Raw genomic sequence first — 14,231 nt, forward strand, 5'->3', positions numbered from 1 at the left:
TGATATTTTAAAGCTTAATGTAGTAATCAAAATTAAAGGTACAATCTAAATTATGATGAAATTTACGGGAGTTTTCCTATTTTGATAATTTGAATATGATTTAAATCTATATCTTTTTAATTATTTAATTACTATTATCAATATATTAGTATTTATCGTTTTTATAGTAATCTATCTTATTATCTATATTATATTATATTTAAAAAAATAGATAATATAAAAGGACAGGCTAGTAAATTTACAATCTAGTACAGTCATATTCCTTTAGTAGAATGGTCAAAATTATCTGCCTTTTGGCACTTAGTCTAAGTGTCGCTCTTGGTAAGTCGGAACGATAACATTTACCTAGTTAAAAATACTTAATAAATGAATAATAATATTATAAAAACATTTTAATTATGTACTTCAATTACTTTAACTTCATAAATGAATAATAAGATTACAGCGAAGAATTTGTCTAGCTTTTTTAAATAACAAAATCTTAATAGTTACGGCACTTTTTCAGGTTCACCAATCGAATCAAGAATAGTTGGCGGTTCAACGGTCGATATTAGCCGCTATCCGTTTTTGGTAGTAGTTTTATATAGTCAAGATGGCATAATTTTCCATCATATTTGCGGTGGATCAATAATCAACAATAGATCAGTTCTTACGGCTGCTCATTGCTTTTTGTGAGTAAATACCCATAATTACCACTAAATTGTTCTCAAAAATTACTGTTTTCGAAAATTACGCTTTATAATATTGCGCCATCGACCTTGGGAACTGAGATCGCATCACGTGTTTGTAATTACATTGATTTGCTCTTCCTTCAAACCGGAACATAACAATCCTAAGTATTGCTGCTTGGCGGTAGAAAATATGATGAGTGCGTGATACCTATCCAGACAGGCTTGCACCTACCAAGTAAATTAAATCCAGAATGACAACAGGCTTAACATGACACTAAGCTGTCAGTGTATCATAGGATAAAACAACACGCCAGCTTGAGTGTTTCATTATCATTAGGTTCAAAGAGAAAATAAATATACTGTTATTTGACAACCCACTAGCTTTAACAGTTACTGAGTTCATTTGAAGGTAAGACTTTGTGCAAGACTGTCCGGATAAGATCTTTATCCTTTATGGTATTCATCAGATATTCAACCGTCGAATACCCAGTACTGTTGTGTTTTGGTTCCGGAAAGGTAATTAAACTAGTGTTACAACAGGTAAAAAGGAAATAACATCTTATTTTCAAGGTTGGTGGTGTATTGGCGTTAGCATCAGGTGGACCGTTTGCTCGGCCACCCACGTTATTTAATTTAAACACAATTGAACTATTAAATCTAAATGTAACACGGATCATCATTTTAGAGGTTCACCTTCGAATTTACTCATTCGGGCTGGATCCAGTTTTGCAAACAGTGGCGGTACGATTTACAATGTGATGAATATGATTGGACATTTTAATTACGAAACACACACAGCAAAACATGATATCGGCGTGATAAGAATAAGAAATGAATTTATGTTTGGCGGTAATGTGCAAGTGGGACGTATCGGTGGATATCAGATCGGCGATGATCAAGTTGTCTGGGCTGCAGGATGGGGACATACTTCCGTGAGTATTTCTAGATTTAAACAATTAAGCGGTTTTACTTCTGTATTGTCAATCCCATCTAAATGCTTATTTCATATGTCGAAATATTAGACTACTAAATAATAAGCATAATTATTCAGAGGATTTATTATTGTGATGAAGTAAACTGGTTTCAGGAAATTCGTTGATGAATTTTGTCTTCTCAAGTGGAGAGGATTTTGGCAGTGAGACATATACGGGATGAGACATATACATATATTTTCGATAGTATAATAATAACTATCAACGAAATGTGTGACAGTAATTGGTCCTAATTATTTTTTGCGACCCAAGTTTCCTACACTCTTTGTAGAAAATTAAATTTAAAAACATTGAGATGATTTATATCAGAAACAAATGTTTTTTATTACAACTATTAATGGGACATTTATTTATATTACCAATAACTTATTTGAATTACTGTAGATCTATTCTATAAGAACAACTTCGTAACTCACATCAGAATACATTCGCGAAATATCAGAGAGTACGACATTGAGTAGAATAGTTGTACCGATGAAAGCGTGCATCAAAATGGTATATCACCTTAAGTCGACTTTCAACATTTAACGATTGAGTTACGAAATTAGTTTTTGTAGAATATCTTTATTATGCTATTATCCTGAAAGATTTATTTCAAAGCGTATGTATTTTTTTATTTTTAGTTCAATGGGCAACCATCAGAGGAACTCCGTCACGTTCAGATTTGGACAGTTAACCAAAATACTTGCCGACAAAACTATGGGACTATGAATGTAATAACAGAATATGTTTTATGTGCCGGACCAAGGGAGGCAAATAATGGTATCTGCAGTGGAGATTCTGGCGGGCCCCTTGTTCACGATAATGCGGTCGTAGGCGTCGTGTCGCTTGGCGCAGATTGTGGACAACCAGAATATCCTGGAGTATTCACACGAGTTTCAAAATATACGGACTGGATTCAAACTAATGCTTAAGATTTTTAAATCTTAAGCATTCATTTATAATATAAATGTCATCAAAGAAATACTATTTGTAATATGTTTAATGAAAATATCACTCTAAAAATATATTAGAACAAATTACTTGGTATTTAAAATTTATGTACCTTTTCTTCTATAAATGTAATGAATATTTATAATAATACTGTTAGGGTTTGAGGATTTCAGAAGACATAAAATTAGAAAACAATCTTTTTTTTAATGTAGCGTCGCACACTTGAGCCAATTCTGCTTACAAATTGTCACTTTATGTCATGTGGATTTTTTATGTAAAAGACACCAAAAAATCTTGTGATAGTTATATTATAAATTCACATACACTATTATGGGTAAGCCGCCATAAGCTTGCCCCTCCTGACAGAATTGCGGGGCGCGGGGTTGACGATGCACTCGGCTATAACGATACGACGTAATAACTCGAAATCTAAACACATAACTAGCCATAAGATTAAAAAAAATCGATCGGAAATCGTTAGAGTATTTGTTATGACACATTTATTTTACCGTATATTTAATTAATCAATTATTCCATAATTATTTATTTGATATAAATATGGATATAATTACTTTTTAATTTGGAGTATTTTTTTAATTATACTGGCCACACTAAACCTTTCCAAGTTTCAAAAACTTTCGTATTTCTTCTTTTTGCATTTTTATATCATCGGCTTAGCACTAAATTCAAACATCAAATTCAATATGCTGGATGTATTGGTGAGTTATCCTAATAGATGAGATTCTTAATTTGTGATTGAATAGTGTTTTAATAGCATATATCTCTTCAGAATATAATAATAATTAAGTTTTGAAGTTTGTTAAAACTTCTTACAATGTTATGTAATATATACCTACCTTTAAAAATTGTAAGTCTTTAATTCTTGGTTTTGCTTAAATGCGTCAGTTTGTAATTCAGAAAGTCCTATTCATGTTTAATTTGTGGTTTACAGTGATTTTTAACTTATTAGAATGATTTGAAATCGTCATTTATAGTAAGCAGGACTTTTAAACAATGGATCTGTAGCATAGAGAGTAAGCGGAGCGACAAGCTACATTCGAAACGCCGCCGCAGGTCATTTGACCGGAGTAACACTCTATGTATTACTCCGATCAGAAACACATCGAGTACTACCCGTGCGGTCACAGGTTATGGTAATACAGATATGAGTGCAGGCTATTAGCAGTCAGTGCTGAAACGAATCATATCAATCGATTGATATCGCACAGATGGTTGTAGGTCGTAGCAGACTGTACAAGATCTAATGCAAACACAGGCTATGAACAATCAGTGCCAAAAGTAAAAAGTATTACTGTCTGACCAAGGCATAGATAATTGTTGATCATAGCAAACTGTGAAACTTGAGGTAACGGTTTTAATAGTTATAATATCTATATAAATATTATTATTGATTTATTTTAATTGTATTCTAATTATTATTATAGTTTGGTATTATTATTATAGTTGTTTATCTTTATATAATTTGAGTGAGAGGACTCACTAATTTTTTTTTTTTTATGTTAGAGGTGGCAAACGAGCAGGAAGCTCACCTGATGGAAAGTGACTACCACCGCTCATGGATATCTGCAACACCGGGGGGCTTGCAGGTGCGGTGCCGGCCTTTCAGGAAAGAGTACGCTCTTTTCTTGAAGGTTCCCAAGTCGTATCGGTTCGGAAAAACCGCCGGCGAAAGCTGGTTCCACAGAATGGTTGTGCGAGGCAGAAAATGTCTTAAAAATCGCGCTGTTGTGGATTTTCGGACATCTAGGTGGTGTGGGTGATATTTTGAATTTTGGCGAGATGTCCGAAGGTGATATTCAGCAACCGGGATTAATCCGAACAATTCATCGGAACATTCCCCGTGATAAATTCTGTAGAAGATGCAGAGCGATCCAACATCTCTACGCCAAACCATAGGATCAAGCAGATCGGAAAGGGCTTGATCGTCGATAATTCGAACCGCTCTACGTTGGATACGGTCGAATGGAAGGAGCTGGTACTGGGGAGCACCCGCCCAGAGGTGAGAGCAGTAGTGAGCAGAGTGTGGCCGAATTTGTGCCTTGTAGAGTCTTAGACGATGGGCCGACGTGAAATACTGTCTTGCCTTGCTGAGCACACCGAGCTTTTTTGATGCCAATTTGGCTTTGCCTTCCAATTGACCGCGGAACTGAACGAGGCTCGAAATATCGACGCCAAGTATTCCTATACTAGCTGTGGCGGCTAATGGAATATTCTCAAATAGTGGAGATACGACAAATGGTGTTTTTTTAGCAGTTAACGCGCAAACTTGCGTCTTTTTGGAGTTGAAATGGACTAGGTTTAACCGGCCCCAGTTCGAGACTGTTTAACGAAGACTCGATTTCAGACACAAGTTTGTTCTGGTTTTCTTCGACGTTTTCCCGAGAAATATTAGCACGGCCGGTGTATGAGGTGTCTACGGTGCTATCGTCTGCATAGCAGTGAATGTTACTGATTTGCAACAAGTCATTGATATGCAGAAGAAACAGAGTGGGTGATAGAACGCAGCCTTGTGGAACACCAGCATTGACGAATTTTAAGTCAGAGCACGCACCGTCGACAACGACTTTGATGCTCCGATCTGCCAAAAAACTGGTAATCCAATTGCATAATTTCCCGGGAAGCCCATAGGAAGGAAGCTTCGAAAGAAGCGCTTTGTGCCATACGCGATCGAAGGCCTTCGCTATGTCCAGACTGGCTGCTAATGCCTCCCCCTTGCTCTCAACTGCTTCCGCCCATTTATGAGTCAGATAAACTAGAAGATCACCGGCTGAGCGACCCCGACGGAAACCGTACTGGCGGTCGCTGATCAGCTGGTACTCCTCTTGGTACCGCAGGAGCTGGCAGTTAATAATGCACTCTATTACCTTGGAGAACAAGGAGGTGATGGCTATAGGCCTATAATTGGACGGGTCTGAGCGGTTGCCCTTTTTAGAGATCGGATGCACCAAAGCAGTCTTCCAGGAGTTCGGGACGACGCCGAATGCATAGGATTGCCGGAAAAGACGCGTTAAGACCGGTGCCAACTCGAGAGCACAAGTCCGTAGCACGATTGGAGGAATGCCATCGGGTCCACTCGACTTATGAATATCCAAGGAAAGAAGTGCTTTACGAACTGCACTTTGCCGGAATGTAACCTCCGGCATCGTGGTATCATACCGCGGGATTGTTGGTGGTGACTTTCCTCTGTCATCTAGAGTCGAGTTCGCCGCGAAGAGAGAGCCTAAAAGATCAGCTTTCTCCTTCGCGGTATGGGCCAATGACTCACCGTCTCTGTGCAAAGATGGAAAAGAGGGCTGACAGAAATTCCCTAAGACCACCTTAGCGAGAGACCAGAACGCACGTGTTCCTGAAGGGAGGCGCACCAGTCTCTCGCCAATTCTGCCGATGTACTCCGTCTTCGCCTTAGCAATCACGTTTTTGAAGGACCTAGAGGCAGAGTTATATTCCTTTCTGAATGCGCTGGTATTTACATCACGAGACGCCGATGCGTTAGCCCAGTCTTGGTAGCGCTCCCATTTTCGGCGTGAAGCCGTTTTGCAGAAACGACCAAACCAGGGCTGGGACTTGCCACCGATAGGGACCGCAGAATACGGAATGAACAGTTCCATACCCTGAAGTACCACATCGGCGACAGAGTCTGCAACAACGCTCGGATCATCCGGCGAGAAACAAACCTGCCCCCATGGGTAGGATGCAAAGAAGGACCGCATCCCATCCCAATCTGCTGACTTGTAGTGCCACACTCGGTGGCAGCCCACAAAACGAGGTCGTGAGTACCGCGCCACCGGCACTGTACTCCGGACGAGACAGTGGTCCGACGAGCCCAGAGGGGGATCGACGATAACCTGGTAGCCATCCGGATGGGAAGTCAGCAGAAGATCCAACAGGGAAGATATATGATCCTCCACGTCCAGTATTCGCGTTGGCGAGGTGACCAGTTGTGTCAAATCGTATGCTAAAGCGAAGTCGAGAACAGATCTACCCGCATGATCGGTAGTGCGTGATCCAAGCCATTCGGCATGGTGGGCATTAAAATCGCCAAGAATTACGATCTCTGCGAATGGGATCTGCTGCAGCACGGAATCTGTAGCCACTTGGACGTGCTCAACCAGTCGGTCGGTTTCGGCATTACCGCTATGGGACCTATAAAGGCACGCGTAGATTCGTGGATGGTCGTCGCAGTCTACACGCAGCCAGATAATCGATAGGTCCTACCCTACAAGGCTGTCGAGGCGTCGAGAGCAGATATCATCTCTGACGTAAACGCACACCCCAGCTCGTGGTACAAAAGAATGTTCCAATTTGTACCCGGGGTAAGAAAGAAATGTCGTATTGGCAGGAGAGGATATCTGGGTTTCGGTAAGAAATAGCAAGGCCGGCTTCGCCGTCTCAAGGTGAAAGTGAACGGCGTTCAAGTTGGAGTTGAGTCCCCTTATGTTGCAGAAGTCCACAGTGTGGGTGGTAGGGGTTGCCTTATGATGCCTGCTCCGCTTGCCCCGAACAGTGGCGAGCGCAAAATTGTCCCCCCCAGAATTCGGAGGGCAGCCTGGGCATCCCTGCTCAGGTGGTGTACGTCCTGAGCATGGATGCCCAAAGAGGGATTCTCCACCGCAGTCCCTGATGGTACCCTCCTGGGGTAATGAAACCAAATTCTGCACAACCATTATGTTTAGGGGGAGAGGGATCGGGCCTCCGGGACTCTCACATACCGGACGAAACGCGGTAGCATAGCTACCACTTTACGCCGATTTTGAGTGAGAGAGTGGTACTACTACACTAGTTATAACACTAGTTATACAAATCTTTAATTTTGCCAATCCTGACTACTACAGGAAAGAAAACAGTTAAAACCTATTTTATTTATGCATATTGTGCTTGATGACATAAAGTAAAATCAAACTTAAATCAGTTTATTAATTCGTTTTTTTTTGTAATTTTTACTTTTAACTGTAATTATGAGTTACGGCATATGTTATATTAGACATGGCATGTGTAATGCTATATGCTAAACCAATAACAGTAAAGTAAAATGTACCACACATATAGCACAGATTGACATGCAAGATATTCACTTATTGATCGACCAACCAGTTATTAATGCTGATCGCATGTCACTTGTGGTGACTAATAAGATTGGAACTCGATCCATTAGTAGAATTTCAGGCGATTGAAGATGTCCAGAAATTTAGGGTGGTGACAACAAACAAAGAATCCTTACCACCTGGTACCTCTATCATCAAAGTTCGGGTTCCAGGCAATTCCCAAGGAAATAATGTCTGCACAACAACGCGTCATTTTGAGTTGCAAGAAGTATCCTTCTCATTACCAGCAACATTGCTTCGAGGCGATGAGGGTTACTTGAAGATTATTAACACTGGTATTAAGAACGAAAATTAAGAAGCAGGCGAGTTTCTTGCAAAAGCAGATAGCTGTGTTGAATCTGCCAATTAGCCAAACCGGATAAGAACAGCCAAGCCATTACTATCTAAATTGCGTAATGTTTTGCCCAACCATAAGCCAGACTATTTAATGACTAAAGTTTTAAATTCATATGGTTCTACACTTCCGTCTGCCTCCATCTTCCACACGAATGACATAGATAATAATAGTAAATAGTGGGTAGCTATAGTTGAAATCAGTATGGGGAAATCATCAAAGAATCCGAGTTGAAATATGCCTCTCCAGTTATTATAGTAAGGAAAAATAACGATGATAGTCGGTTATGTGTTCATTATCATGCTCTTAACGCTATCACTATAAAAGAAAGATATCTTTTGCCAAATATTGACGATCACATTTCAAAGTTAGCCGGTAAAATATATTTTACGAGCCTTTATATGACTCTAAGTTATCATCAATTGTTAATTGCGCCTGAAGACACTTATAAGACTGCTTTTATTACACCACAGTGTCACTATGAATATCTGCGTGTGCCGTTTGGTTTAGCGAATGCACCTTCAGTCTTTATGCGAACGGTCAATAAAATAGTTAGTTCAATACGCTGTACACAAATGTCACAATCTTTATAAAGTGACGTATCAGCAAATTTAATTTCAAAATTTAAAATTAAATATAAAAACTGCTTTTTTTTTGGAAAACTAAGTGACTTATTTAGGCCATGAAATTTCACATGACGGTTTGCAACCAGCAAAGCCAAAGTTAAAGGCAGTTTCAAAATTTCCTGAACCTAGAAATGTAAATGAAGTACGTCAGTTTATAGGTCTTTGTAGTTACTTCCGAAAATTTATATATAAATTTGCAGTTATAGCTCGCCCCTTAGCGGAATTAACTAAGAAAAATGTGCGTGGGCATGGAGTGATAAGCAGGTTGCTAGTTTTGATAAGTTAAAGAAACATTTGTGCTCCAAACCAGTTTTAGCTTTATATGATCCAAATTTAAATATAGAAATACATACCGATGCATGCAAATTAGGCGTAGCGGGTATATTGTTACAACACTAGTTCGATAGTACCTTGCGTTCCGTTATGTATATTAGCCGAGTGGCGTCTAAGGAAGAAGCTATGTATCATAGTTATGAGCTTGAAACCCTAGCCGTTGTGAAATCGTTGCGTAAGTTTCGGGTATATGTTGTAGGTAAACACGTAAAGGTGGTCACAGACTGTACCGCCGTCCGTGCCACTCTTACAAAACGCGACATGATTCCCCGCATTGCAAGATGGTGGTTGCTAATACAGGAGTATTATATTAGCGTAGAATATAGACCCGGCGAACGCATGAAACATGTAGACGCGTTAAGTAGGAATCCAATTGACACAGTTCTGATACTGCTCAATATCAGGATGATAAATTAAAAAATATAATCGATCAACTGAAAACCGGATCAGCAGGACCCGATATTGTTAATAATTTTGTGCTGTTAGACGATAGGTTGAATCGGAAGACGCTCACTGGTAACAGACTCGTAGTGCCTGGAACAGCTAGGTGGAAAATTGTACAAATGCATCATGATGAGATAGGACACATAGGGTTAAAACGTTGCACTGATTTGATTAAAAATGATTTTTGGTTACCGAAAATGTCACGGTTTATTCGAAAGTACGTTACATCTTGTTTAAATTGTGCTTATGGAAAGGGGGAGTATGGAAAAAAAGAAGGAAAGTTATATACAATTCCTAAACCCAATTAACCTTTTAGAATGATACATGTCGACCATTTGGGTCCGTTCTGTAGGACAAAAAAGGATACGAATTAAAAGAACTTTTGCATTGTTTGTTGCATTTGATTGAATTTTGCATTGATCCTAGTGAAGCAGCGAATAACTGGTCTAACTGTCTACCTGACGTAATTTCGGGTATAAATAATACTTTAAATGACACTACTGGTTTTAAGCCATATGATTTGATGTTTGCACGTAATGGAAGGCCGGTATGCGATGTTACCATCCCGAACCGTGTGACGGAACCGACCGAGTCCAAGCGTAATAAGGCTAGTGCGCGTATTAATAAAGCCAGTGCTAAGATGAAAATATAACATTACAACGGTTCACCCGTTTTAAATTTAGGTTATTATCTAGTGCGAAACGTATCTTCTCCTATATCCGTAATCTGATAAATAGTATAAAACAAAGTCGCTTTTTGTTTCTTTCTCTGTTTACTTCTTCTAAACCGCTCAACGGATTTTGATACGTTTTAAACTAATAGAAAGAACAATAAACGAGGAAGGTTTTCATATAAAATTTATAAATATTTGTACAAAATGCGTGAACTGTGACGGTTTTTCTGTGATTACATGGCTTTTAAAACATGTTATGATTACATTATGATCAAAAGGGCCAGGTGAAAAAATATTTTGGAGGATTTGGATTATTGAATATTTTAGTTTCCTTCATTTCGTAACTCATGTCTATCTCGTCATACTGAATTGAGGAATGATTTCTTCCGAACATTGGTCCATTGCACGCTAATGGTGGACAAATGACATGCGGCGGTATAAAAGGGTACGCCATCTTTTGTGCAGACTACCAAGCCCTGGACTGTCGAAGATACGCGCACCCGGGCCTAGCCGGCTAAAGCAGGTCGTTCCAGCCGCACAACTGGTACCGAGTGGTGGTCTATCGATTCAACCGCATCAGTAACGAAACACCGTTCTCTGCCATAGTGCAGCTGTGGAAGTCGACGGGAATGTGAATGGTTGCCAGCACATTAGAGCTGATTGGCTACATATGCAGTGCTCTCAAATCATGGCCATGTCTTCCAAGACAGAAGCGTCTAGTAGGCTTTAAATAGTACAGCTGAAACAATTTCAAGTAAGCGAATTAGCAAGCGAATATTTGAAATTTTAAAGCTTAATGTAGTAATCAAAATTAAAGGTACAATCTAAATTATGATGAAAATTACAGGGTATTTCCTATTTTGATAATTTGAATATGATTTATTTAATTACTATTATCAATATATTAGTATTTATCGTTTTTATAGTAATCTATCTTATTATCTATATTATATTATATTTAAAAAAATAGATAATATAAAAGGACAGGCTAGTAAATTTACAATCTAGTACAGTCATATTCCTTTAGTAGAATGGTCAAAATTATCTGCCTTTTGGCACTCAGTCTAAGTGTCGCTCTTGGTAAGTCGGAACGATAACATTTACCTAGTTAAAAATACTTAATAAATGAATAATAATATTATAAAAACATTTTAATTATGTACTTCAATTACTTTAACTTCATAAATGAATAATAAAATTACAGCGAAGAATTTGTCTAGCTTTTTTAAATAACAAAATCTTAATAGTTACGGCACTTTTTCAGGTTCACCAATCGAATCAAGAATAGTTGGCGGTTCAACGGTCGATATTAGCCGCTATCCGTTTTTGGTAGTAGTTTTATATAGTCAAGATGGCATAATTTTCCATCATATTTGCGGTGGATCAATAATCAACAATAGATCAGTTCTTACGGCTGCTCATTGCTTTTTGTGAGTAAATACCCATAATTACCACTAAATTGTTCTCAAAAATTACTGTTTTCGAAAATTACGCTTTATAATATTGCGCCATCGACCTTGGGAACTGAGATCACATCACGTGTTTGTAATTACATTGATTTGCTCTTCCTTCAAACCGGAACATAACAATCGTAAGTATTGCTGCTTGGCGGTAGAAAATATGATGAGTGCGTGATACCTATCCAGACAGGCTTGCACCTACCAAGTAAATCAAATCCAGAATGACAACAGGCTTAACATGACACTAAGCTGTCAGTGTATCATAGGATAAAACAACACGCCAGCTTGAGTGTTTCATTATCATTAGGTTCAAAGAGAAAATAAATATACTGTTATTTGACAACCCACTAGCTTTAACAGTTACTGAGTTCATTTGAAGGTAAGACTTTGTGCAAGACTGTCCGGATAAGATCTTTATCCTTTATGGTATTCATCAGATATTCAACCGTCGAATACCCAGTACTGTTGTGTTTTGGTTCCGGAAAGGTAATTAAACTAGTGTTACAACAGGTAAAAAGGAAATAACATCTTATTTTCAAGGTTGGTGGTGTATTGGCGTTAGCATCAGGTGGACCGTTTGCTCGGCCACCCACGTTATTTAATTTAAACACAATTGAACTATTAAATCTAAATGTAACACGGATCATCATTTTAGAGGTTCACCTTCGAATTTACTCATTCGGGCTGGATCCAGTTTTGCAAACAGTGGCGGTACGATTTACAATGTGATGAATATGATTGGACATTTTAATTACGAAACACACACAGCAAAACATGATATCGGCGTGATAAGAATAAGAAATGAATTTATGTTTGGCGGTAATGTGCAAGTGGGACGTATCGGTGGATATCAGATCGGCGATGATCAAGTTGTCTGGGCTGCAGGATGGGGACATACTTCCGTGAGTATTTCTAGATTTAAACAATTAAGCGGTTTTACTTCTGTATTGTCAATCCCATCTAAATGCTTATTTCATATGTCGAAATATTAGACTACTAAATAATAAGCATAATTATTCAGAGGATTTATTATTGTGATGAAGTAAACTGGTTTCAGGAAATTCGTTGATGAATTTTGTCTTCTCAAGTGGAGAGGATTTTGGCAGTGAGACATATACGGGATGAGACATATACATATATTTTCGATAGTATAATAATAACTATCAACGAAATGTGTGACAGTAATTGGTCCTAATTATTTTTTGCGACCCAAGTTTCCTACACTCTTTGTAGAAAATTAAATTTAAAAACATTGAGATGATTTATATCAGAAACAAATGTTTTTTATTACAACTATTAATGGGACATTTATTTATATTACCAATAACTTATTTGAATTACTGTAGATCTATTCTATAAGAACAACTTCGTAACTCACATCAGAATACATTCGCGAAATATCAGAGAGTACGACATTGAGTAGAATAGTTGTACCGATGAAAGCGTGCATCAAAATGGTATATCACCTTAAGTCGACTTTCAACATTTAACGATTGAGTTACGAAATTAGTTTTTGTAGAATATCTTTATTATGCTATTATCCTGAAAGATTTATTTCAAAGCGTATGTATTTTTTTATTTTTAGTTCAATGGGCAACCATCAGAGGAACTCCGTCACGTTCAGATTTGGACAGTTAACCAAAATACTTGCCGACAAAACTATGGGACTATGAATGTAATAACAGAATATGTTTTATGTGCCGGACCAAGGGAGGCAAATAATGGTATCTGCAGTGGAGATTCTGGCGGGCCCCTTGTTCACGATAATGCGGTCGTAGGCGTCGTGTCGCTTGGCGCAGATTGTGGACAACCAGAATATCCTGGAGTATTCACACGAGTTTCAAAATATACGGACTGGATTCAAACTAATGCTTAAGATTTTTAAATCTTAAGCATTCATTTATAATATAAATGTCATCAAAGAAATACTATTTGTAATATGTTTAATGAAAATATCACTCTAAAAATATATTAGAACAAATTACTTGGTATTTAAAATTTATGTACCTTTTCTTCTATAAATGTAATGAATATTTATAATAATACTGTTAGGGTTTGAGGATTTCAGAAGACATAAAATTAGAAAACAATCTTTTTTTTAATGTAGCGTCGCACACTTGAGCCAATTCTGCTTACAAATTGTCACTTTATGTCATGTGGATTTTTTATGTAAAAGACACCAAAAAATCTTGTGATAGTTATATTATAAATTCACATACACTATTATGGGTAAGCCGCCATAAGCTTGCCCCTCCTGACAGAATTGCGGGGCGCGGGGTTGACGATGCACTCGGCTATAACGATACGACGTAATAACTCGAAATCTAAACACATAACTAGCCATAAGATTAAAAAAAATCGATCGGAAATCGTTAGAGTATTTGTTATGACACATTTATTTTACCGTATATTTAATTAATCAATTATTCCATAATTATTTATTTGATATAAATATGGATATAATTACTTTTTAATTTGGAGTATTTTTTTAATTATACTGGCCACACTAAACCTTTCCAAGTTTCAAAAACTTTCGTATTTCTTCTTTTTGCATTTTTATATCATCGGCTTAGCACTAAATTCAAACATCAAATTCAATATGCTGGATGTATTGGTGAGTTATCCTAATAGATGAGATTCTT

At 37.8% G+C, this 14,231-nt stretch overlaps 3 protein-coding genes across 3 annotated transcripts in view; all 3 read left to right on the plus strand.

Moving 5' to 3' along the window:
• Positions 1 to 14,231, plus strand: part of LOC113398275 (septin-7) — a 477,393-nt gene that overhangs the window by 217,090 nt on the left and 246,072 nt on the right. The gene's annotated exons all lie outside the window — the stretch shown is intronic.
• On the plus strand, positions 227 to 2,660 carry LOC135193413 (trypsin, alkaline B-like). Its single transcript, XM_064215818.1, has 4 exons — positions 227 to 321; positions 506 to 671; positions 1,357 to 1,603; positions 2,287 to 2,660. Exons 1-4 carry the CDS (start codon positions 273 to 275, stop codon positions 2,575 to 2,577), a joined length of 753 nt encoding a protein of 250 aa, XP_064071888.1. The 5' UTR covers positions 227 to 272; the 3' UTR covers positions 2,578 to 2,660.
• LOC135193467 (trypsin, alkaline B-like) lies at positions 4,580 to 13,548 on the plus strand. The gene is made up of 4 exons (XM_064216040.1): positions 4,580 to 4,616; positions 11,394 to 11,559; positions 12,245 to 12,491; positions 13,175 to 13,548. The coding sequence occupies exons 1-4, from the start codon at positions 4,580 to 4,582 to the stop codon at positions 13,463 to 13,465; spliced, it is 741 nt and encodes a 246-aa protein (XP_064072110.1). The 3' UTR covers positions 13,466 to 13,548.

Source organism: Vanessa tameamea, chromosome 2, assembly GCF_037043105.1.
Source record: "Vanessa tameamea isolate UH-Manoa-2023 chromosome 2, ilVanTame1 primary haplotype, whole genome shotgun sequence".
Classification (NCBI taxonomy): domain Eukaryota; kingdom Metazoa; phylum Arthropoda; class Insecta; order Lepidoptera; family Nymphalidae; genus Vanessa; species Vanessa tameamea.